The following is a 27,160-nucleotide window of genomic DNA, read 5'->3' as shown; positions in this document are numbered from 1 at the left end:
CACACAGACACGGACAAAATGTTGGCATGTCATTGATGAGGTTGCGCTTAGCAACGAAAGGACTTTGGCAAACATAGCTAATTGGTAGATTTCCCGAACGACTAATCAAAGAAACGATAAAATTCACTGATTAAATCACGGATCAAGTACAATAAAGAAGTGAAATACAGTCAGTGTGTGTATTTATTATCGGCATAATAGCCGCCTAAAATACATCAAAATATGCTTCAACACACGACTTCACATCAGCAATCTGGAAAACCAAATACAAAAATGAAATATAGATATATGTATGCATATACGTAAGTACGTTCGAATGTACGCATGTATGTATTATATATATATATATATATATATTATATATATATATATATATATGTATATACATAGATAGACAGACAGACAGACGTATATATATATGAATATATGATTATACATATATACGTACATACATACATGCATATATATATATATATATATATATAATATATGTTAGATATATATATATATATATATTATATATATACGTGAATGCCGAAAGAGGAAATGAGTGCTCAACAACACATGGTGGATATATAATTTCGTTATTTCTGAAGTAAGGCTGCCATTGGTTTCATGTTAAGAAAAGTAGGAAAATATCCTAGTGTCTTAACAATTTTTCAAACCGATCACATGGCGAAATATGTTCGCCTTCATCGTTCACGGGATTTCTGACAGACAGACAGATACGTATGTATACGTACGTATATACATGCAAACATATATACAGGCTGACTGACAAACCCGTAGACAGGTATTAAATGAAGATTTAGAAGTGAGACACATCCCTGGCCACAAAACCTCAAATATACATAAACACATATACAGTTTCGGCACTTGTAACATATCCACCGTATACACGCGCGTTCACCGACCCCTTTGACGTTCCCTCTGAAGACACTTTCGTGCGTGTCGAAGCAACGAAATGTAATGACTTTATGAGTAGATCGGGTGTATGGGTAGGGAGGGAGATAATGGTGTTTCTCAAAACACCCCCCACATCTCTCACTCTCTCTCTTTATCTGTCTATCTATCTATCTATCTATCTATCTATCTATCTATCTGTCTGTCTGTCTGTCTGTCTGTCTGTCTGTCTGTCTGTCTGCCTGCCTACCTACCTACCTACCTGTCTGTCTATCTATCTATCTATCTATCTATCTATCTTTCATCCTATCAGTATATTCGTGAGATCCTACTTTAACAAGGTATTCTTTGGAAAAATTTTTAACCAAGGAAGTAAATTCTACAGCCAATCGAACCGTCTTGCATATTCGAATAGTTTATCATTAAATTGGTTTATTCCCTGTCTATCTGTCTGTCTGTATCTTCTTTTTTTTTTAATTATTAGAAACCTTCCACTGAGGAGGGAGCTGGTTTCCAACAAAGATACACGGCTCCAACTTTGGGATGTCGTTAACACGGACAAATTCACATTTGGAACTTGAGAAAAGTCTTGCATATTTTTACTGTCCCACTCACAGATTGCACTTTTAATGTACGAATTAGCCGGTCAGTTTCTCTTTCTGAAAATCACAGTTTATCCAAATTCTCCTTTAAGCATTTACTAACAAAACCTAATATGTATATGCACGAGCGTATCTATGTCCTGGGTAATATGTTAAACTACATTCTGTGGAGGGGCTCTGATTTGGTAGTTCCAAGATTCTGAGGAGTGTGTCAGTCACTACTGTTCCCAGGTCAACACTGTCCCGTTTTAGTAACACTTGTCAGGGTCCTAACTATAGGGTAGCTAGCATATCTCATGGCATCCCATCTGATCGCAGAGTGTTTCATGTGCATATGTTAATTTACCTTCATTTTGACCACTTTCGCAGAGATCAGTAAATGTTCTGTTTACCGATTTCTATGTCGGAACAATAATTTTTCGACTGAGCTTGGAACATTTGAATAATCGTCACTGAAGAGACCAAATCAAGTCGAAACATTGTGTTTTGCGATTCATCAGGATTCCGAACGAGACTGTGTTTTTAACAAATGAATCTCTTTGAGAAGAATCTCTGAGACAGAACATTACAGCAAGCATTGTTTTACATTTGTATATACTGTATAGATGTTATACACTTCGGTGTTTTATATAAAGCGTTATGGTATTTCATAATCTACAAGATCGCTGTGAAAATATGGGACAAACAAGATGTAAATACTGAGAAGTTACAAGTCTTGGAGTTATTCCGAGACACTCTTTAAAAGTATTTCAGTTCAGAAATGTTTACAAGCCATATGTTATGGTCATCGATAATAATAATAATAATAATAATAATAATAATAGTAATAATAAATTCTTTCTACTATAGGCACAAGGCCTGAAATTTGGGGGAGAGGACTAGTCGATTACATCGGCCCCAATAATGATAATAATAATAATAATAATAATAATAATAATAATAATAATAATGTGGTGATGATGATGACGATGACGATGATAATAATTTCAAATCGTGGTACAGGGCCTGCAGTTTCTGATGGGAGGGTGAGTCAATTGCATCGAACCCATTGCTAAACTGGTACTTATTGCACCTACCCCGAAAGGAAGAAAGGCAAAGTCGATCTCGGCAGTATTTGAACTCAGAACGTAAAGACGGACGAAAGGCCGCTTAGCATTTTGCCTGGCATGCTAACGATTCTGCTCAATATTAAGGCAAGTTCGATCAAAGGTTGGGTTTTTCTGAACCGGAGGTTAACTAATGGCGTAACAGTGTAATTTGGTGACTAGAAAGGATCGTTATTGTTTATAAGTGACCGAGAAAGAGAAAGAAGCGACAGAAAGAGAGAAAGAGAGAGAGAGAGAGAGGAGGAGAGAGGGAGAGAGGGAGACGGTGGGAGAGAGAATGCAGAAAACAGATAGTAGAAGAGAAAGAATGTAGACGATAGAGAATAAGTTATTGATTTCTGGTTTTAGACAGATAGAAAAGGAAAAACAAAAAGAGAATAAAAATAAAGAAAACAAGAGCAGAGAAGAAAGGAAAGAAGGGAAAGAAGGAGAGAGGAGGAGAGAGGAGAGAAAGAGAGAGGGGAGGAGGAGGAGGAGGAAATGAAGGAAAGGAGCTGAAATTATGAAAAGAAAAGAGCGAAAGAGAAAACAAACATCTGAAATCTCTCAATGTTTGCTCCAACAAAATAAGAGGAAATATTGGTTTACGTTTTGCGTAAAGAGTTCACACAAAGGGGGATAAATTACGTTTCGTGTATGATTAGGGTATTATTACCGTGAATGTACTTGTGGAAAGATATATAAAGCAGATAATAAAGAAACAGGATATATAAAGCAGATTATTGAGTGAAAGTAAAAGTGAAAGAATAATAAAAAAAAAAACTTTGCTTATTCAGTGAAACCTGCTTATTACAATAACCGATTGATAACATTATCCATGCTCATTATAAACTGCGTCAATTGTAAGAGTTATGTATGTAGGTATATTCATACACACATACATACATATAAATATATATACATACCTATAAATGTATATATAGACATATATATATATATAGTAGATATATATATATATGTATATATATAATATATGTATAATATATATATATATATATATTAATGTAATATATATATATATGTATATATATATATATATGTATATATATATATAATGTATATATATATATATAGATATTAATATATATATAGTATATATATATATATATATATGTATATATATTATATGTATATATATATATTAGGTAATATATATATATATATGTATATAGTATATATATTAATATATATGTTATAGACTATATATATATATATATGTATATATATATATATTATATATAGATATATCTTATATAGTATATATATATATATATATATATGGATATATATATATATATATATCTATATATATATATATATATATGTATATATATATATTATATATATGTATATATATATTATATATATGTATATATATATATGTATATATATATATATATGTATTAATATAGAATATATAATAATATATTATATATATATATATATGTATATATATCTATGTAATTATATATAATATATATATTATATAATATATATGTATATATATTATATATATTGTATATATATATGTATATATATATATAAATATATTATATGTATATATATATATTATATATATATATTATATATATTTATGTATATAATATATATAATATTAATATATATATAATATATGTATATATATATAATATATGTATATAGAATATTATATATGTATATATATAATATATATATATGTTATATATATCAAGATGGCGCTGAACTAACAACAAGTGTGTTAACGTGTCTCTCCTAAATATTAAAGAAGTCCTTCCAGAGATCGATTATCAGAAGCGAAATTGTCTGCAAAGCGAATATAAGTGATAGTACAACAAGTCACTGTATTTGAGAAGAATATTTTCGCTTTTGATGTAGTATTTGCAACTAGAACATACTCGCGAATACACGTGTGTTAAAACGCACGTGTGTTACTTCCCGAAATCGAAGTGAATTTATTCTTCGTCTGTGAATCAACAAGACACAGTATTTTGAGAAGGATATTTTCGTTTTGATGTATATCTGCGTGTTCTGAAAAAAGCCTCTGAAAAATTTGCTGCTTAATACCAAATCGCTAGGAAAATATAGAAAGTATCGTGAAACTGTTGCATGTGCTAATCGAAACTCAAACCCCTTTTGTTTACAAAGTGCGCTTGGGGAGGAATATAAAAGGTCTGTCTTGTCTATCTATCTTCCTTTCTTATAAAAAGAATCACGTAAGTACTCTCTGTCAGCCGGTAAGGTAAGATATTATTTATCTTGTTATCATTAGTGTTCTTTCAAAACAGAATAATTAAAAACAAAAGATATAAAAAATATAAAAAATACGCGTATTCTATCTTTATAATCTTTTATATTTCGTGCCTGCCACGCACTCTCTTTCTCTTTTTTACATTTCTATTTCTATCTCTCTCATACATTTTTATTATTTGTTATCATTAGTGTTCTTTCAAACAGAAAATAATAATTAAAAAGATATAAAATACGCGCTATTCTATCTTTATAATCTCTCCCTCTCTTTCTTACATTTCTATTTCTATCTCTCTCATACTGTTTATACCTTATCTGTCTCCCCATCCACCAGACCCTCTATTTCCGCTCTCACTCTCCCCTCCTCCCTCTCTCTCCCTCTGCAATCGTTTCTCTTTCTGCATCTCTCTCAGATCAACTTTCTCTCACCTCACCCCCTCTCTCAGTTCCTCAACTTCACTCATTCTCTCTTGTATCTATATACCGCCCTCTTTCTCTCTCTCTCTCTGTTACTCCCCCTCCCTCTCTCTGCCTCTTTCCTCTCCGCTCCTTCACAGGTCAAACCCCTTTTCCTCTTCCCCTTCTGTCCCCTATTTCTTTCTCTACACCACCCTCCATTGTCCCTTTACTACACTCTGTTGCGCCCCCTCTCTTCCTCTTCCCCCCTTTTTTCTTCCTACCTTTCCTCTCCTGTTCCCTCTAAGGCTCACCACCCCCTGTCTCTTTTTTCCTCTTCTTCCCTTCCTCCAACCACCTCTCTGTCCCTTTACTTCACTCCCTGGTACCTTACCCGCCCTCTATCTCTCTCCCTCTCATTTCACCTCTCTTCCTCTCCATTTTTTCCTCTCTCTGTTCCTTCCTCCACACCACCCTCTCTGTCCTTTACTTCACTCCCTGGTACCTCTATCCTGCCCTCTCTCTCTCCCCTCTCCATTTCATCTCTCTCTTCCTCTCCATTTTATCTCTCCGCCTTTCTTCTCCCTGCCCCCCCTAGGGTCCACCTCTTGTCTCACTTTCCACCCTGTCCCTTTTACTACACCTCTATCCCGCTCACTCTCCCCCTGCTGACCTGCCATTCTCTCACCTTTCTCTTTTTCCCTCTTATTTTTCTCTTTCTCTCTTCTCTCAGGAAAATCCCCTCGTCTCTCTCTCTATCCCCCCTGGCTTTTTTCCTTCTCTTCTCCCTCTCCATATCTCTCCTTCTCTATCTCTCTCTCTGTTCCTATATTTCACTAGAAGAAAATGGCAAGAAACTGGTCTGCGAGAGAGGTGCAATTGTTCGTCCGCGCTTGGAAGATCGCTGAGGACGACTCGCCGAACGAAATTATTGCTGCGGCGCTGAAAAGCAACAATTTTTCGAGAACCACCGCCCAGATAGAGCGAAAGAAGAGAGAAGTTATCCGTTCGTACGCTCTAATCAGGCAACATATGGACACCCTGGACATCATCCTGGGAGGAGGTGACGGCAGCAGGGAGGGCCAAAAGGATGAGGAAGAAAGCATCCAGAGCCAAATGGAGAAGCCTGGAACAAAGGGAAACGATGACACATGTCCAGCTTCCAACACCACAACTGAAGACCAAAGAGGTGCGATGGCCGCAAGAAAGGAAAGGCACCCTGGAATTGATGGGAAGCAGGAGGGTAAAGGGTGACAGAATCAAGGCTAAAGGAAGCCCTGTCCAGAGAAAGCAGAGGGACCCCAGCAAAAACTGTAAGGGCAGGGAAGAAACACCTGCAAATTCTACCTGAGGGGGGACTGCTGGTACGGCGTTGAAGGTGCAAACTGTCGCTTTGCACATCGGAGGCCCTACCAAAACCGCACGGACGCGAGACAGAGGTCCCTCCCTCAGGGAGAACAAAAACAAAAACAAAAAGTTAAAAGAAGGGAAAAAAGCGCACTGACCACTACTGAAAGACGGTATGCAGATGTGGTGCGCGGAAACCCAACAGGTGGCCAGCTTCACCCAGATGTGAGAAAGGCGGCAGCTGAACAGCAGTCTTTTTTGTGCATGGCACAAAAAATTGTTCAGCAGCTGACCTGGCTACAAGCACAAAGCTGGAACTACCACCACATAAGGCCACCTCCAACAGATGCAGGATGGCCACCACAGACACCAACACCAACACACACACCACAAAAATATTTCTACTGAATGTAGGAGGGCTGCTGCGCGGAAACTGTAAAAAGAAAATTTCATTCCTGAGAGACCTTGTGACATGCAATCAAGCTATATGCATGGCACTCACAGAAACGCATCTTGAACCCGATATAGGTGATGCAGAAATACACATGCCGCAATATGCAGTCATACGCACAGATAGAAAAGGGAGGAGCCATGGTGGAGTTGCAATGTACATCCGAGATGACCTCACGCCCCAGGTCCTGCTGTCATATTCAAACTCAGTATGTGAAACTCAAATTGTACACATAAGACAACTGAATATCGTCATATGCACTACATATCGCCCACCAGACGCCCCAAAACACTCAGGCATGTTTGAAGACTGCCTAACAAAAATAGGAGAAGTCCTCACCAACCTTGAACAGCACACAACAGTGTATTCTTCATGGGTGACTTTAACCTCCCCAATGTGGAATGGCCTGGGGGGCAGATGCTCCCAGGGATGACACACCATCAGCAGGCACAGGTGGAGTCCCTGCTCCATCTCACAAATACCTCTTTCATGGAGCAAATAGTTCTGCAACCAACAAGGGCAGATAATATACTGGATCTCTGCTTACAAACAATATGGATATTATCCATAATGTTAATGTGATGCCGACAATGATCTCGGATCACAACATAATAGAGCTGTCTATGTATGGAACAAAAGCCCCGCAGACACACAGCCTATACGAAGCACCCACCATCTCTCCAACTTAAACTTTCATAAAGCCAACTGGAAGTCGATTGAGAAAGAGATCCTCAAACAGGATTGGCCTGAATGTCTCTCCACACCGGACATAAACATGAAACACAAACACTTCATGTCCATAATACAAGCCATATGTGACAAATATGTCCCAATGTGCAGGGCCAGCACACACAAGAATAAAAACAGGATCCCTAGAGAAAGGAGGATTCTTATGAGACGACGGACAAGGATTGCAAACCGCCTGAGCAAGCACACCAAAAGTGGTGAGAAGTCTCGGCTCGAAAGAATGCTAATGGAAACTGAGAAAAGTCTACATCAGTCCCATGAAAAGGAGGAGAGAGCAGATAAAGAAGCTTGGGTAATAGAAAATATAAAATCAAACCCTAAAGCTTTCTTTAAGTTTGCCAAAGAGACAGCCACAGTGCACCAGAGAAAGGACCTCTCTTCCAAAAAGATGGCTCTCTCACAGGAAATCCCACGAGGATAAGTGAAATACTGAACGAACAGTTCCAAAGTGTGTTCACTACACCTCTAGGACACAGGCAAGTAAACAACCCAGAAGAATTCTTTGCCACTTTACCAGCGGCCAAAGAGACAAAATTGAGTACATCAACATCGAAGAAGATGATATCACACTAGCCATTGATGAGATTGACACAAACTCAGCTGCTGGACCTGATGGATTCCCAGCGATCCTTCTCAAATCGTGCAAACGAGCCCTTGCAAAACCGCTACAGCTTCTTTTTCAGAGCTTTCTTGCAAGTGGTAAGCTCCCAGTCAAACTGAAAGAGGGGGTAATATGCCCTATCCATAAGGGAGGTAGCAGAGCAGATGCTAAAAATTATAGGCCTATCTCTCTGACCTCACACATCAGCAAAGTCATGGAACGAATAGTCCGTAAGAAACTAATCATGTTCCTTGAAGAAAATGACTTACTGTCTGACACCCAGCATGGATTTCGACCAGGTAGAGGCTGCCTAACACAGCTCCTGCAACACTATGACTGGGTGTTGAAACAGCTACTAAATGGCTCAAATGTGGATGTAATATATCTTGACTTTGCAAAAGCCTTTGATAAAGTCGACCATGGTATGATCTGTCATAAAACTGCGTGGTCTCGGCATAGGCGGGAAACTTGGAGAGTGGCTGCACAACTTCCTAAAAGACAGAAAACAGGCAGTTGTGAGCAATGGAGCCACCTCCAGGGAAACGCAAATAACAAGCGGTGTCCCACAGGGCACTGTCTTGGGGCCACTGATGTTCATAGTGGCCCTTTCAGACATGCCTTCAGTTGCTACGATGACCACCCTTGCTAGCTATGCAGATGACACAAAGGTCTCCCACGCAATACAAAACCCTGAAAATATTGCGCATCTGCAACATGAGCTGGACACAATATACAGGTGGGCTGAGGACAACAACATGCAGTTTAATGCAGGTAAGTTCCAGGCCCTGCGCTACTGGCACACAAAGGTAAATGACGTGAAGACTGGATACACTGGCCCAGGAAGAATTGCAATCCCTGAGTCAAAATCAGTGCGTGACCTGGGCATTGACATGAGCAATGATGCATCTTTCCAAATGCATATTGCTAATCTGGTGATAAAATGCAGACGGCTAGCTGGATGGATTCTCCGAACTTTCAGAACAAGAGAGAAGGAGACAATGATGGTCCTATGGAAAACATTTGTCCTCAGCCGCTTGGACTACTGCTCCCAACTTTGGTCACCACACAATATAAAACAAACAGCAGAACTCGAAGCAACTCAGAGAAGCTACACAAAGAAAATCGTCTCAATGCAAAATGTCAGCTACTGGGAAAGACTGAAGGTATTAAACCTCTTCTCCCTGGAGCGGAGGCGGGGAGAGAGATATGCAGTAAATATAATCTGGAAAATCCTGGAGGGTCTTATCCCAAACTTTGGCATTCAAAGTTACTCCAACCGCAGAACGGGGCGCCGCTGCGTGGCCAAGGATTCCAACATCACCATCAAAATACAGGTCCAGATACTGCAACAGCTTGGGTTTCAGAGGACCACAGCTTTTCAACATCCTCCCTAAATGCCTGAGAGACTTACATGGTGTGGATGTGGGTTTCTTTAAAACTAAACTGGATCTCTTCTTGTTGGAAGTCCCAGATGAACCTACCTCACGACAGGAGACGCGGATGCGGGCAGCGCATCGAACTCCCTTGTTGATCAAGTGCCACGTATCAGAGGTGGATTCACAAACTAGTGTGGCTCATCAGCGGTGGTGCCCCAGCATGGCCGCGGCCTTCGGGCTGGCTAAAACATTTTTAAGGATTTTAAGGATTTATATATATATATATATAATATATAATATTATTATATATAATATATATATATATATATATATATATATATATATATATATATATATATGTATATTATATATATATATATATATATATATATATATGTATATATTATTATAGTATATATATATATATAATATGTAATATATATATATGTATATATATATATATATATGTATATATATATATTATAGATATACTATATATATAGAATATGTATTATATATATATATATTTAATGTTATCTATAATATATATATGTATAAGATATATATTATATGTATATATATATATATATATGTATATATATATATATATATATATATATAAGTATATATATATATATATATATTATATATATATATATATATATTATATATATGGGGCGCGGGTCAAATTTACAGAAAAACAAAAGATAGGTGAAGGAACAACAAACAGGGTATTAGTTGAGGCTCGGGAAGAACAAAAATAGGGCATTGGTAGTAAGAAGTTTGCTTCCCAACTACACGATCCCAGATTCAGTCCCACTGCGTGGCACCTTGGGCAAATGTCTTCTACAATATCCTCGGGCCGACCAGAGTTTGTGAGTGGATTTTAGACGGAAATTGGAAAGAGGAAGAGGTCCGTCGTTTATACAAACACACACACACACATATATATATACTATATATATTATAATATATATATATAATATATATAATCTATATTATATATATCAGTATGTGTGTGTGTCCACCACCGTTTGATAACCACTGTTGGTGTGTTTACGTCCATGTAAGCTAGCCATTCGACAAAAGACACCTATGTAATAAGTACTATGCTAAGTACTGGGATCAATTCATTCCACTTAAACATTTTCAATACGGTATCCCAGCATGGCCGCAGTTTAATGACTGAAACAAGCAGACGATTATATATATATATTACTTTATATGTGAATTAAAGCATGTTAAGAAGTGTATGAAAATATTCAAGTATCTTAATTTTAATATAGTTGGATATTTTCCTCGGCCAAGCCTGACCGTTCTTTCTTGGTTCGGCCGCTGTCCGTGCAACATCTATATTCGTCCCTGTGCCTGTGAAATCTTGTATACCTGCCGTAAGGCTTTACTTCCCCACACGCCAGCTTAATTTAATTAGTCCTTAGTCGAAAGACACCTGTTGTTATGTCCTCTTATTTCTATTTGTGTAACCTTCTCCGTTTTTTTTCCGTTCTTTTTTTTGTATACATCCGCTGCTTTCTTCCAAGGAATCTAACGCTCTTAGCTTAGTTTTTCCTTGAGGCTGGCCAGATTGGAGCAATCTCGAGTATAACCAGCTGAAATTGCAAAGGTAATCTGGAACTCGACTGAGGAAAGAAAACTCCGAATGATCCGACCTTGTTTTCTTTGTATCGTCTATCTGGATGCTTTGTTGTCCCTTTCACCTAACCTCTCAGGATGCTTTGCGTTCTTGTCCCATATATATATATATATATATATATATATATATATATATATATATATATATATATGTCTTTGGGGGAGAGTATTTCTCTTTTAGTGCCTTACTACTTAACACACTCACCAGTTCGAATTCCACTTATTTATCTATTTTTTCTAGAAATATAAATAAGTAAAAGAGTAAAAATCAAACCGGTGAGCGTGTTAAGTAATAAGGCAATAAAAGAGAATGACTCTCTCCAGACACAATAAATATGCTTCAATACACGAATTCACATAAAGAATCCTGCAAACCAAATACAAAAATTATATATATATATATATATATATATACAGAGAGAGAGAGAGAGAGAGAGAGAGAAGAGAAAGGACAGATGAGAGTCTTGCGATTTCTTGCTGAACAACCTGCACAGATAACTTGTTTACAGTGATGAAATATCTGTGCTGTGGAGGCACATGGCCTAGTGGTTAGAGAAGCGGACTCGCCGTCGAAGGATCGCGGGCTCGAATCTCAGACCGGGCGATGTGTGTGTTTATTATTGGTATGAATATGAATTCATATAGCCACGGTAGAAGGTAATAGTGAACTTCTGCTAACTCTTTCGCCACAACTTTCCCTCACTCTTTCCTCCTGCATCTAGCGGCTCACCTGCGACAGACCGGCGTCCCATCCATGTTGAAGTTGTCGCAGAGCAATTTAAGGTGAAGTGTTTTGTTCAAGAGCACAACATAATGCCTAGTCTAGGAATCGAAACCACGATATCGCGATCGAGAGGACAACATCCTAACCACTAGGCCACGCGCTATGCAAGCATACATACATACTTAAATACATACATTTGTACATACATATGTATTTAGCCCCACTTGAACGTGGATGCTCTGTTGGAAAAAACTATACTACGGTAGTTACCATGAGAGAAACTCTCATACTGGTAGCCTCGGCGCTCGAGGTAGCGAGGATTTATCTCCCCGTTACCGATAGAAAGAAGAGCGCACTCTGCCCCAAAAGCCTATATGAGAGTTTCACATTTAAGTGGAGATAAACTTAGAACAACTCTCTCTTGTGCAATAAATTCGTAAACACCAACTCAAGGAATACTGGTGGAATATTCCATCAAAAACCCTGTCAAATATAAACATAACAGGCCGGATATTATTGTTTGGGACAGAGGGGCAAAGGTATGTACCATCATAGAGGCCATCTGCCCTGAAGATATAAATATCTCTTTGAAAATCAAAGAGAAAGAGGATAATCTATGGACAACTACTTCGAAACCTCCAGCTTCTATATCCAGACTATGAATTAATTTTCATAGCAATAATAATTGGAGCACTAGGTTTTGTTAGTAAATGCTTAAAGGCGAATCAGGATAAACTGGGATTTTCAGAAAGAGAAATCGTCGGGCTAATTCGTACATTACAAGTGCAATCTGTGAGTGGAACAGTAAAAATATGCAAGACTTTTCTCAAGTTCCAAATGTGAATTTGCCTGTGTTCTCTACATCCCAAAGATGGGGCCTTGTATCATTGTTGGAAACCGACTCCCTCCTCAGAGGAAGATTTCTAATAATTAAAAAAAAAATAGAAGATACATACATAACTATTATTAACTACATATACTTATTGTATGTTTCGTGTATTTTCCGGTGGCTGCTGTAGCGTGGGGGAGTATATACACTCTCAAACTGCCGAGTGTATATACTCCACCACGCTATTGCAGCCACCGGAACATACACGAAGCATATACATTACGTATATGTACTTAATAATATTTATTATACTAAAGCTGCTTTAATTTCGTGTGTGTGTTTGTACGTGTGTGTGTGTATGAATCCATCCATCCATCCATCCATCCATCTGTTTGTCTGTCCGTCCGTCCGTCTGTCTGTCTGTCTCTTTGTGCATGGGTATGTTGTCCTTATGTGTGCGTTTCCTTATGCATGCAAATATGCATAATTGTGCATACATATGCATATATACGAGCATGGATGTCATTAGATATGCAGATCTGTATCGTTTAATATATATGTGTGTGTGTATGTATGTATGTATGTATGTATGTATACATATATCACCATATCAACACGCGTGTATATGCTCTTATAATATGTTAAACTTCGATAATATTTCGTATACTTTCAGTATTCCCTGAATATCTTATTAACTGGAATTTCACCATTAACCGCATTCTTTCTTGTTTTGTAAAGTTTAGCTTCTCAAGATTGGAACTAACACAGTTAACTATGTATCTAAAACGTGTAATAATTACAAGCATAAACCTCATGCAACTGCAGATTTCTTATTAGTTCGGCACAGATAGGTTTCTTCTTTTATTCGTTTTTCATTTTGTTAACTGATGTTTAGCATTATGTTAGCATCTGCTGGAAAATTTTACTAAATTTTTATTCAGGTGTACACAGTTTTCTTTCCTTAATCTCAGATTATTATATCCGGTATATATTACATCGTGGAGGAGCAATGGCCCAGTGGTTAGGGCAGCGATCGCGGTTTCGATTCCCAGACCGGGCGTTGTGAGAGTTATTGAGCGAAAACACCTAAAGCTCCACGAGGCTCCGGCAGGGATGGTGGTGATCCCTGCCTGTACTCTTCACCAAACTTTCTCTCCACTTACTTCCTGTTTCTGTTGTACCTGTATTTTCAAAGGACCGGCCTTGTCACTCTCTGTGTCACGCTGAATATCCCGAGAACTACGTTAAGGGTACACGGTTCTGTGTAGTGCTCAGCCACTTACACGTTAATTTCACGAGCAGGCTGTTCCGTTGATCGGATCAACCGGAACCCTCGTCGTCGTAACCGACGGAGTGCTTCCATCCCATATATTACATCATAATTCAAGGCGGCGAGTTGGCAAACTCGATAACACACAGGACAAATTGGTTAACGGCATTTCATCCGTCTTTACGTTCTGAGTTCAAATTCCGCCGAGGTCGACTTCGCGTTTTGTTCCTTTCGAGGTTGATAAAATAAGTACCAGTTGTACATTGGTGTTGATGTAATAGACTATCCCCCTCCCCCAAAGTTTCAGCCCTTGTGTGTATAATAGGACACCCTTCAGTCATGAATGACCATGGGATTGCACCTAGAAAGTTTCCCGCCAAGGCGCAATTCCGGGCAAGGTTGTTTATGGAAGACCAACAGTCGCCCATGCATACCAGCCCCGCTCTCCACGCCATTGATGTAATCCAACGGAAAGGCAATGGTCGATACTGCTTGGCACCAGTGACGTCGCAACTCATTTCTACAGCTGAGTGAACTGGAGCAACGTGAAATAGTGTCTTTACCCAAGAACACAACAGGGAGCCCGGTCCAGGAATCAAACTCACTATCACATGATTGTAAGCTCGACGCCCTAACCACTGAGCCATAGAAAAAAAATTATATCATAACTTCTCTATATGGATGTACACACACACTCATATACATATTTATAGGTAGTTATAGTGATGGTGGTAATAGTGATAGTAGCTGCGGTGCCGGTCGTGCTATCTTAAATAGAGCACTTCAGATTGAAGAACATAGATAACATTATCAAAACCACTTTACCTTGACAAGACGTACATGTACATGCACATACATGTACGTAGGTAATTACATATATAATATAAATATACAGAGGTGCAGCTATATATAAATATATAGAGGTGCAGCTGTACTAGGGGATATCAAAAATTATCTGCACTTTCGCCATGACATATCTTTATTATTGTCACACTGCCTTCTGCGCATGCGTGTTTATAGTTGGTACTATTGTGGTCACCTGATCGAGATTTGAGCCCGATCGCGTCATTTTTCTTTCTGGCTTAATAGTGCAAGCATGGTCGCTTCACTAGCAATGTGCAGCAAAGAAGAACAAAGAGCAGTGATCCGATTTCTCTGATCGGAAGGTGTTTCAGGTGGTGAAAACCTTCCACGATGAGCTCGGCTTCCATAACGTCTGTGCAAGATGGGGGCCAAGAGAGCTTACTGCATAGCACAAGCTGAAACGTCTTGAGATCTGCTAACATTTACTTGATCACTACAAAAATGAGGATGAGGAATTTTTGAGCAGCATAGTCACAGGAAATGAAATGTGGGTCATCATTATGAGGCAGAATACAAAAGACAGAGGAAAGGTGCCAGCACAGGAAAGGTGATGCTAACTCATTTTTGGGACTCAAAAGGGCTTAAACTGAAAGACTACCTGTAAAAGGGGTGTACGATCAACAGTGAAATTAGCGTGCAAGTGACTGAGCACTCCATAGACACGTGTACCCTTAACGCAGGTCTCAGGGAGATTTAACGTGACACAGAGTGTGACAAGACTGGCCCTTTGAAAATGCAGGTACAACAGAGACAGGAAGAGAGAGTGAGAGAAAGTTGGGGTGAAAGCATACAGTAGGGTTCGCCACTACCCCCTGCCGGAGCCTCGTGGTGCTTTAGGTGTTTTCACTCAATAAACACTCACAACGCACGGTCTGGGGATCGAAACTGCGATCCTACGATCGCGAGTTGGCTGCCCTAACCACTGGACCATTGCACCTCCACGCATATTGCATATGTGAATCGACATGTTATGTGTGGGATAAACACTAACATACAAGTTAGTAACAAATAAGTTAGAAATACTAATCACGCGCACGCACACACACACACTTGTACATTCTCACCCTTGACACAGTCAGATATTATCACTCCACAGTCACAGGCACAAACAATGCGACTAAGACAACAATAACAACAACAAGAATAAATATTTGAAGTGTACTGAGAGGGAAGTTGATTGCGAGTGGCTTGTTTTGACATGTATTATGCGGGAGAGAGAGGGAAGGAGGAGGGTAGTGATGAGAGAGAGAGAGAGAGAGAGAGGGGAAAACAAAGGAAGAGAGAGAGAGAGTGAGATGAAGAATGTAAGAAAGATGGTGAGTGGAGGAGAAAGGATATAAATATATATATATATATATACGATGGGGATGCTAAAAAGTTCCTGGTTTATAAAGCGTAGGGAAAGGCTTGGTTGGAGGCGCAACCATTCGAGCTCTTTTTCGGGGCTAAACCGAAGGAGAGATGCAATAAGTCTGTAAATCTGAGCGGGGGAATATGTTGTTAAATAAAGTCATTATTAACTGATTCTTCTGTATTTTCTCTTAACCAAAACCAGTAACTTTTCAGCCCTCCCCCTCGTGTGTGTGAGTGTGTACATAAATATATATTCTTTTATTCTCTTACTTGTTTCAGTCATTTGACTGCGGCAATGCTGGAGCACCACCTTTAGTCGAGCAAATCGACTCCGGGACTTATTCTTTGTAAGCCTAGTACTTATTCTATCGGTCTCTTTAGCCGAACCGCTAAGTTACGGGGACGTAAACACTCCAGCATCAGTTGTCAAGCGATGTTAGGGGGACAAACACAGACACAGACACACACAGACAGACAGACACAGATACACGCACGAACACACACACACACACACATATATACATATACATACATACGACGGGCTTCTTTCAGTTTCCGTCTATCAAATCCACTCACAAGACTTTGGTCGGCCCGAAGTTATAGCAGAAGACACTTGCCCAAGGTGCCACGCAGTGGGACTGAACCTGGAACCATGTGGTTGGTAAGCAAGCTACTTACCACACAGCCACTCTTGCGCCTATAGACTCGGCTTTTGGTGTAGCGCGAAGATAACACAGGAATGGACAGCGTGCACGTGTAATTATCGACGATGCGCGTCGTGGGACCACCCACGTTAAACTGGAAGAATATATCCTAATTATTGTGGAAGACAATGAAAGATTTTAAAGTGACGGGGAGAGCACAAGCGACTATATTGAAACCAGTATATGACTGGTACTTTTTGTATCGTTTCAGGAAGACTGAAAGGTAAAATTGGTTTCGGTTTTCTGAGGACGTAAAGACACAACTGCCCTAACTTTAGTACAAGATGGAAATTTGGTGGTGGTGTGATATAATTCCACAAATCAGCAACACTCAAAGTTTAGTGTAGTTAATGTTTGTTCTCCATGGGGGCGCGTGTGTGTGTGTGTGTGTATGGAATTTAACGTTTTTGAAGGAATTGTCTGTTTGTCCGAGCGAATAGAGATTTTTCTCCTTAGTGGGTGAGTTAGGGTTGAGAATATATGAAGCGGGAAAAGGGATGAGTTTGACATACGAAGCAGGGGTTTGTAATGTATAAATAAAAACAGAGTTTTAAAAATATCGCTTTTTTAAAATTGTATTGTAAATAAAGGTCAACGGATTGGAAGAACAGTTCTTCCCCGTCTCTCGTATGAATAGTTAATTGTATGGGTGGAGAACAAGAATCCAATGGACATAGTCTACTCCTGTTTGTATGTGTATATATCAATGTAATAATAAAGGTGTGCTGTATGTACTGTATGAGTGCATGCAGCACCGCTTCGTGGCTCGCACACACACTCTTTAATCTGTTACTTGCTTCAGGCATTTGACTGCAGCCATGCTGGAGCACCGCCTTTAGTCGAGCAAATCGACCCCAAGACTTATTCTTTGTTAGCCCAGTACTTATTCTATCGGTTTCTTTTGTAGAACCGCTAAGTTACGGGGACGTAAACACACCAGCATCGGTTGTCAAGCGATGTTGGTGAGACAAACATATACACATACATACATATATATATATATATATATATATATATATATATATATATACATACATATATGTATATATATGACAGGCATCTTTCAGTTTCCGTCTACCAAATCCACTCACAAGGCTTTGGTCGGCCGGCCCGAGGCTATAGTAGTAGATACTCGCCCAAGGTGCTACGTAGTGGGACTGAACACGGAACCATGTGGCTGGTAATATAGCTACTTACCACACAGCCACTCCTACGCCATCTCGAACAGTTCAGCAAGGTGGTACTTCTGTATATGCAGAGTGTTATCTCAAACCGGTTAGTGACCCTCAGTAATATCCATAATAGGCAACGACACGAATGTCCTTCGAAACAATATCCTGCTTATCATGATAGGGACTCCAGTGGGGGGTTGACACCAATGAAGGTGTGCACTATGCTATTACCTTATACAGGCCTATCCACAGGAAGAACATCCCCAGCCAGTATTTTACTAGACTTGTTTCTGTTGGTGATTTTTTTACAGATGTGGTTGCTTGAGATCTGAAAGTTCGAAATTAAGCATTGTGTTTACTCGTACGTTGTGTGTATGTGTTATATATATCTGTGTGTGTGCGTGTGTGTAAGTGCGTGTAAGTGCGTGTGTGTAAGTGCGTGTAAGTGCGTGTGTGTGTGTGTGTGTTGAATATCTTTTCTACTCTAGGCACAAGGCCCAAAATTTTGTGGGGAGGAAGCTAGTCGATTAGATCAACCCTACAGCACGCAACTGGTACTCAATTTATCGGCCCCGAAAGGATGAAAGGAAAGTCGACCTCGGCGGAATTTGAACTCAGAACGTAAAGGCAGACGAAATACCTATTTCTTTACTACCCGCAAGGGGCTACACACAGAGGGGACGAACAAGGACAGACAAACGGATTAAGTCGATTATATCGACCCCAGTGCGTAACTGGTACTTATTTAATCGATCCCGAAAGGATGAAAGGCAAAGTCGACCTCGGCGGAATTTGAACTCAGAACGCAGCGGCAGACAAAATATCGGTAAGCATTTCGCCCGGTGTGCTAACGTTTCTGTCAGCTCGCCGCCTTGTGTGGGTGTCGAAAAATCGTTGTATGAATGTTAACGAGAGATTAATGAATGCAAGTGATAAAGTGCAGAGTTGTAATAATGAAAACAGTCGTATGGGTGCGCACGTAGAGGACCACGGTGCACACGTGACACGGTCTAGATTATGCATATGTGTATGTGTGTGTGTGTGTGTGTATGTGTGCGCGCGTGTGTGTGTATGTGTGTGTGTATGTGTGTTTATGAATAATGAAAATAACCTTATGGATGTACAGGTAGGGGTTGATGGGCAGAGTTAAGATTGTGTGTGTGACTGTGGTTGACGTAAGAAATGATATTTGGCAGGAATGACTACATGCAGAATGACCACAGCAATTGTTGAGAGTCGATCAGAGGCCGGAATGAAACGAAGTGTAGACATGCGGGGTCGATAATTAATTCCAAAAAAAGTATTAATACTGCTTTCGCTTTTGTTTTCTTTACGAGAAGCTGGGTCATTTATCTGAGGCCTCGGAGTTAGGAAATGCAAAGTGGGAAGATAAGTAACTTTTTATTTGTGACAATTTAGGCGTCATGAGTCGTGTTGTTTAGAAACTCCGAGCACTCAGAGATGGAAGCACTCCGTCGGTTACGACGACGAGGGTTCCGGTTGATCCGAATCAACGGAACAGCCTGCTCGTGAAATTAACGTGTAAGTGGCTGAGCACTCCACAGACACGTGTACCCTTAACGTAGTTCTCGGGATATTCAGCGTGACACAGAGAGTAACAAGGCGCTCCGCTTTTGAATACAGGTACAGCAGAACAGAAGTAAGATGAGAGAAAGTTGTGGTCAAAGAGTACAGTGCAGGGATCACCACCATCCCTGCCAGAGCCTCGTGGAGCTTTAGGTGTTTTCGCTCAATAAACACTCACAACGCCCGGTCTGTGAATCGAAACCGCGATCCTATGACCACGAGTCCGCTGCCCTAACTACTGGGCCAGTGCGCCTCCACACTCAGAGATGATCAGTAGCGTAACTATAGCAGTTGAAATGTTGAAACCATTGGGCGATCCTGAGGGGTGGGGTGGTGGAGAATGCTATGAAGTTATTCGTGAAAACAAGTTACTTAAATGACTTCCTGTTTTTCTTTGCATATTGCAATAGAAATGTTTACATTTAATGCAGCGGCCAGATTTGATAGAGGTGCACTTAAGGTCTTGAGTAGACTATATGCTTTTATGCTGGCATTCCTGATTCGTTAAGTTTGGCGTATATCACGGGTGTAGACAAGTTTGGCGTATATCAGGGACGAGAATACTTGAAGGTGGGCAGACTGGCCAGGACAGGAGAACAAAGAACTTTTAGCAAAACAATCGCAGACATTTTTGTCTGTTTTTGAAAAGGCGAAAAGATGGTGTGGAAATGACTTGAAAGAATAGGAATAAGGGGTTTGGAGGGAATATGATCTTTAATGGGAGTATGGCCAGCGGGGAGGGGCATAAAAGAGGAGAGTCCGGCTTGTAAGCGTACACATGCGCAGTCAGAGTGTTGTAGCACAGCTAAATTGTTTGGCTAGGTGAAGTGAGAGATTTGTTACGTCAAATCGAAATCCTTGTTGCAGAGTTGGTGGTGGTGGTGGTTAAGGAATTAGGGGAAATAAAAGATACCAGATTTCTTGTGTGGCAGAGGGAAGAAAAGTTAGGATAGGATTGGTAATTAGTGGATTTTGTATATGGAGGCGGGCAGGGAACGGGTCAGTGTCATAGAGATCTTTTGTGTAATCACTTCTATTAAACGGTAAAGACCACCCCCTTCGGTAATGAATGATCATAGGATGCACCGATAAAGTTATTCTCCGAGGTACAAGTCTGGGCAATGTTGTTTATGGAAGACCAGCAGTCACCCATGCATACCAGCCTCCCCACTCCACGCCACCGATGTTACCCAAGGGAAAGGCAAATGCTGATACAGCTTGGCACCAGTGATGTGGCGACTCATTTCTACAGCTGAGTGAACTGGAGCAACGTGAAACAAAAAGTGTCTTGCTTAATAACACAACACAAAGCCCGACCCGGGAATCGACCTCACTACCTCATGATTGTGAACCCAACACTCTAACCACTGAGCCATGCGCCTTCACGAGGAGAAAGCACATCGGCCGGTGCCCATCCATACTGTTGTTTTCTCTGTTCATACACTGAGCTGTGTCACTTGAAATTTTTAAGATACATTTGCAATCACGCTCATATAGGCGCAGGAGTGGCTGTGTGGTAAGTAGCTTGCTAACCAACCACATGGTTCCGGGTTCAGTCCCCTGTTGTGGCATCTTGGGCAAGTCTCTTCTGCTATAGCCCCGGGCCGACCAATGCCTTGTGAGTGGATTTGGTAGACGGAAACTGAAAGAAGCCTGTCGTATATATGTATATGTATATATATGTATGTGTGTTTGTGTGTTCTGTATTTGTCCCCCTAGCATTGCTTGACAACCGATGCTGGTGTGTTCGTCCCCCGTAACTAAAGCGGTTCGGCAAAAGAGACCGATAGAATAAGTACTGGGCTTACAAAGAATAAGTCCTGGGGTCGAATTGCTCGACTAAAGGCGGTGCTCCAGCATGGCCGCAGTCAAATAACTGAAACAAGTAAAAGAGAGAAAAAGAGATATATATATACATACGTTACCCACCTACGCTGGACTATGCCCATTTATTAATAATTACACACCTTTATTATTACATTGATATATACACATGCAAACAGGACTAGACTATGTCCATTGGATTCTTGTTCTCCACCCATACAATTAACTATTCACACGAATCTGTTGACCTTCCAATCTGTTGACCTTTAGTTATATAATACAATAAAAAAAGTGATATTTTAAAAATTCTGTTTTTATTTATACATTACAAACCCCTGCTTCGTATGTTAAACTCATCCCTTCTCCCGCTTCATATATTCTCAACCCTAACTCACCCACTAAGGAGGAAAATCTCTATTCACTCGGACAAACAGACGATTCCTTCAAAAACGTTAAATTCCACACACACACCACCGCTCCCCATGAAGAACAAACATTAACTACACTAAACTTCGAACTCTTATCACGATCGGCACTTATATTTCTAGACATGTACATATTAATACCAAGGTCTGATTCGAACGCGGAACCCTTATTGCTAAAATTAATGGTAGTGACCCTCTTATCAACTCCGCCAAATGTATATCTTCTCTTTTATCTTTTACTTGTTTCAGTCAAAGCTGAGGCATTGACCCCTAAGCCTTATTTTTTTAAAGCCTGGTACTTATTCTTTCAGTCTCTTTTGCCGAGCAGCTAGTTTATGGGGACGCAAACACACCAACACCGGTTGTCAAGCGGTTGATGGGGGACAAACACAGACACAAAGATACACTTGTAGCACCCCTTAATTATCATACATGCACCACACACACACACACCACACACACACACACCACACACACACACCACACATATTATATATATATATATAGATATATATATACACGTCGGGCTTCTTTCAGTTTTCGTCAGCCAAATTCACACACAAGGCTTTGGTCGGCCCGAAGCTATAGTAGAAGACACTTGTCCAAGGTGCCACGCAGTGGGACTGATCCCGGAGTCATGTGGTTGGTAAGCAAGCTTCTTACCACGCAACCACTCCAGCGCCGATATATAATCATTACTTTCACATTTTGGCACAAGGCCAGCAATTTGGGGTGAGGGGATTAGTCGAGTACGTTTGCCGCCAGTGATCAACTGATATATATTTTATCAATGTCGAAAGGAAGAAAGGCTAAGTCGACCTCAGCGTATTTGAACGCAGAACATAAAGCCTGCAACAGCATTGGGGTCGATGTAATCGACTAGTCCAGTCCCCCGAAATTTCAGGTTTTGTGCCTTTAACAGAAAGGATTAATTATCCGTCTTTCTGTATCTACATATCTATCTCACCATATAGGTCAGTGGATTCGCACCCATTTTCTTACTTATGGCTCCCTTTGATTCCTGTTTCACTCGAATGGGCCCTTGCTTGCCAGTTGGATTATTTTGAATTATATTAAAAACATTGTTAAGATTTTTTTTGTGTATTGTAAAGAGTATAACCAGTTTTATTGCCTGGAGTAGTCTTTTGCCTGGTCAGCTCCTGTCAAACTGTCCAACCCATGCCAGCATAGAAAACGGCCGTTAAATGATGATGATGATGATGATGAACTTTAACGACAAAGTTTTATATGGATCCTAAGGGCCATATGGATCCTGGTTAAGAACCACTGATCAAGACAAACAGACAAACAGACAGATAGACAAACAGACAGATTGATAGATAGATAGATAGATAGATAGAGAGAGAGAGACAGAGAGACAGAGAGAGAGAGAGAGAGAGAGAGAGAGAGACAAACAGACAGAGACTGAGACAGAAACGGACAGATATACAGACAGAGCGAGCAAGCGAGAAAGAGAGAGAGAGAGAGAAGGGGGAAGGTGGAAAAATTGGAGCTCATCCACTCTGGAAAAAATATGTATTAAAATAGGCCTATTCTCTTCTTTCGGAAGATCTCGTAGCGTCGAATAACATGAGAGAGGATTAGGCGTAGCTGAGGTCAACAACCTACAAGGGAATACATACACCAATAACAAAGTCGATATGACCAATAGAATATATCATGGAACCTTAGAATTTTCCATTCTAGTAATTCTGATACAGTCATACTTCTTCACGTTTCTTAGATCTCACTGTAAATATGGCTGCTCACTATTCTTTCCGTCTACAAATCAAAATATCATGAGAATTAAAGCGACCCAGAGATCACCTCAAAGAGTTCGAACTTAGTTCTCTCCAAAGCTAATATGAGCACATCATTTGCATTATGTGAAAAACATATTCCATCAATACTGGCGGTGCTCCAGCATGACCACAGCCTTGGGGTTGTTCCTGAAGCTTAGCCCCAGAGCCGTACACCTGCTACGAAAATAGAGCTCACGTCATATAATATTCTTTTCTACTCGTACTTAATTTATCGACCCCGAAAGGTTGAAAGGCAAAGTCGACCTCAGCGGAATTTGAACTCGAATGTTACGTCATATAATATTATTTTCTACTCTAGCACAAGGCCCGAAATTGTGGGTTGGGGCCAGTCGATGAGATGACCTCAGTACGCAACTCGTACTTCATCTACGACCCCGAAAGGATGAAAAGCAAAGTCGACCTCGGCGGAATTTGAACTCAGAAGTCACGTCATATAATATTCTTTTCTACTCTAGGCACAAGGCCCGAAATTGTGGGGGGGGGGGGGGGCCACTCGATGAGATTGACCCCAGTACGCAACTCGTACTTAATTATCGACCCCGAAAGGATGAAAGCAAAGTCGACCTCTGCGGAATTTGAACTCAGAATGTCACGTCATATAATATTCTTTTCTACTCTAGGCACAAGGCCCGAATTGTGGGGGTTGGGGCCACTCGATGAGATGACCCCAGTACGAACTCGTACTTCATTTATCGACCCCGAAAGGATGAAAGCAAAGTCGACCTCTGCGGAATTTGAACTCAGAATGTCACGTCAAATTAATATTCTTTTCTACTCTAGGCACAAGGCCCGAAATTGTGGGGGTTGGGGCCACTCGATGAGATTGACCCCAGTACGCAACTCGTACTTCATTTATCGACCCCGAAAGGATGAAAGGCAAAGTCGACCTCGGCGGAATTTGAACTCAGAATGTCACGTCAATATAATATTCTTTTCTACTCTAGGCACAAGGCCCGAAATTGTGGGGGTTGGGGCCACTCGATGAGATTGACCCCAGTACGCAACTCGTACTTAATTTATCGACCCCGAAAGGATGAAAGGCAAAGTCGACCTCTGCGGAATTTGAACTCAGAACGTCACGTCATATAATATTGCTACACAAAGTTTTTACCTGCCACATGGTCCTGCATCAATCAACATTCTCCCGATTGAAGTAAAAAAAAAATGAAAATAAAAAAAAAGAAAAAAACCATAACACTTAAACGATACCTGGAGGAGGTTTTCGTATGAATGAATGAATGTATTTTTTTAAAATTATTTTTTACGTTTCAGTCATTTGATTTGTGTCCAAGCTGGGGCAACGCATTGAAGAATTCTAGGTAGAAGGAATCGTACTCAGTACTTATTTTTTGTTAAGCCGGGTCTCTTTTTGCCAAACGATAAAGTTACGGTTGTCAAGCGGTGGTGGGAAACAAAGGCACACATACATGCATACATACATATATACACACATATATACATGTATGTATGTATGTATGAGTGTATGTATGTATGTGTGTGTGTGTGTGTGTGTGTGTGTGTGTGTGTGTGTGTGTGTGTGTGTGACGGTTAAAGTTTCCGATTAAATGTTTGCAAAAACAGAACAGCGTAACTCATGTACATGAGTGACTGAAGGAATTAACACCGCCTCATGGATAAACACACATACACACACACACACACTCATGATTTCATATATATATATATATATATATATATATATATATATATACATACATACAAGCATCCATATATAGATGCACAACACAGTACATGTATTCGTCAATATATAATTGGAATTGCATGCGTATGTATAAACGAACATATACACGCATACATTCACGTACACTTTACACTCACACATACACACACACACACACATTCACACACACACAGATGAATGTATGTATATGACCTTCACCACCCAAATTATGTACGCATGCTTTTAGATATACATACCTGCGTATGTGAATTTATATGCATGCATTTATGTAAGTATATATGTATGTATATGTTTGTGTGTGTGCATGTCTGTATATATAAGTGTATCTAACAAAATATATACGTGTCTGTGAGTGTGTATGTGTGTGTGTGTATAGATAAATAGATAGATTGATAGATAGGTAGATAGATCGATACATTCATACAAGTGTGTGTGTGTGTGTGCATGTGTGTATATATATATAGACACACACATATACATACATATACACACACACACACAACATAACACACACACACACATATATATATATATATATTTATACACACACACACACATATATATATCCACACACATACACATACAAAAATAGACACGCGTTTAACCATGCTTCTCCTTCATGTGTGTATACATGCATTAATGTATCGAGGTAGACATATATATATATGCATATATGTACGCACTGTATGTGTGTATGTATGTGTGCCTGTGTATGAGTGTGTCTGCTTGTGTGCGTGTGTGTGTGTGTGTTTGTTTGAGACAGGCGCTTTAAGTATAAACATGTATAAACCAGCAACAACAACAACAACAACACAACAACAACAACAGCCCAACAATTACGATGCAAATATGACATACCGGTGTCGTTACGACCATGCTGTGTCTTGTTTCTTGGTTTAGCATTGTTACCTGCAATTAAGGTTATTCTAGTCACTGGTTCAAAACTGGGAGAACCACCTCAGCCACCGATGGATAGACTGACTAACAGTCTATCGAAGAAGATAAATCTGAAGGTTCCTCACCACCCCACCCCACCCTTACACGCACACTACACATACACACACATATGTGACTATATGTAGATATATATATATATATATATATATATCAGGAGAGAGAAAGAGAGAGAAAGGGAGAGAGATACACGTGTGTATGTGTACAGATAGAGTGAATGTTTGTGGGTGAGGAAGGAGGGAGGGTGCGTATATATATATCTATATAATATATTATATAATATATATATGTGTGTGGGTGTATATTATATGTATGTATATATGGTATGTATATATATTGTATGTATTGTACGTATATGTATGTATGTACGTATAGTATGTATGTACGTATAGTATGTATGATGTATGTATGATGTATGTATGTATGTATGTGTGTATGTATGTATGTATAGTGCGAAGGTCTGTTTATCAGTGTATCTGCTTATGTAAGTATTAAAGTTT

At 39.8% G+C, this 27,160-nt stretch overlaps 1 protein-coding gene across 1 annotated transcript in view; it reads right to left on the bottom strand.

Annotated features, from left to right (window-relative positions):
• LOC115219978 (solute carrier family 28 member 3-like) overlaps positions 1-26,706 on the bottom strand; it is an 80,781-nt gene extending 54,075 nt beyond the window's left edge. Inside the window, 1 exon segment of the mRNA XM_036509686.1 lies at positions 26,565-26,706. Coding sequence (XP_036365579.1) covers positions 26,565-26,609 — 45 coding nt within the window. The 5' untranslated portion in view covers positions 26,610-26,706.
• Between the last annotated feature and the right edge of the window lie 454 nt (positions 26,707-27,160).

Source organism: Octopus sinensis, linkage group LG15 (assembly GCF_006345805.1).
Source record: "Octopus sinensis linkage group LG15, ASM634580v1, whole genome shotgun sequence".
In the NCBI taxonomy this organism is placed as follows: Eukaryota; Metazoa; Mollusca; class Cephalopoda; order Octopoda; family Octopodidae; genus Octopus; species Octopus sinensis.
This window is presented reverse-complemented; position numbering and strand designations above follow the sequence as displayed.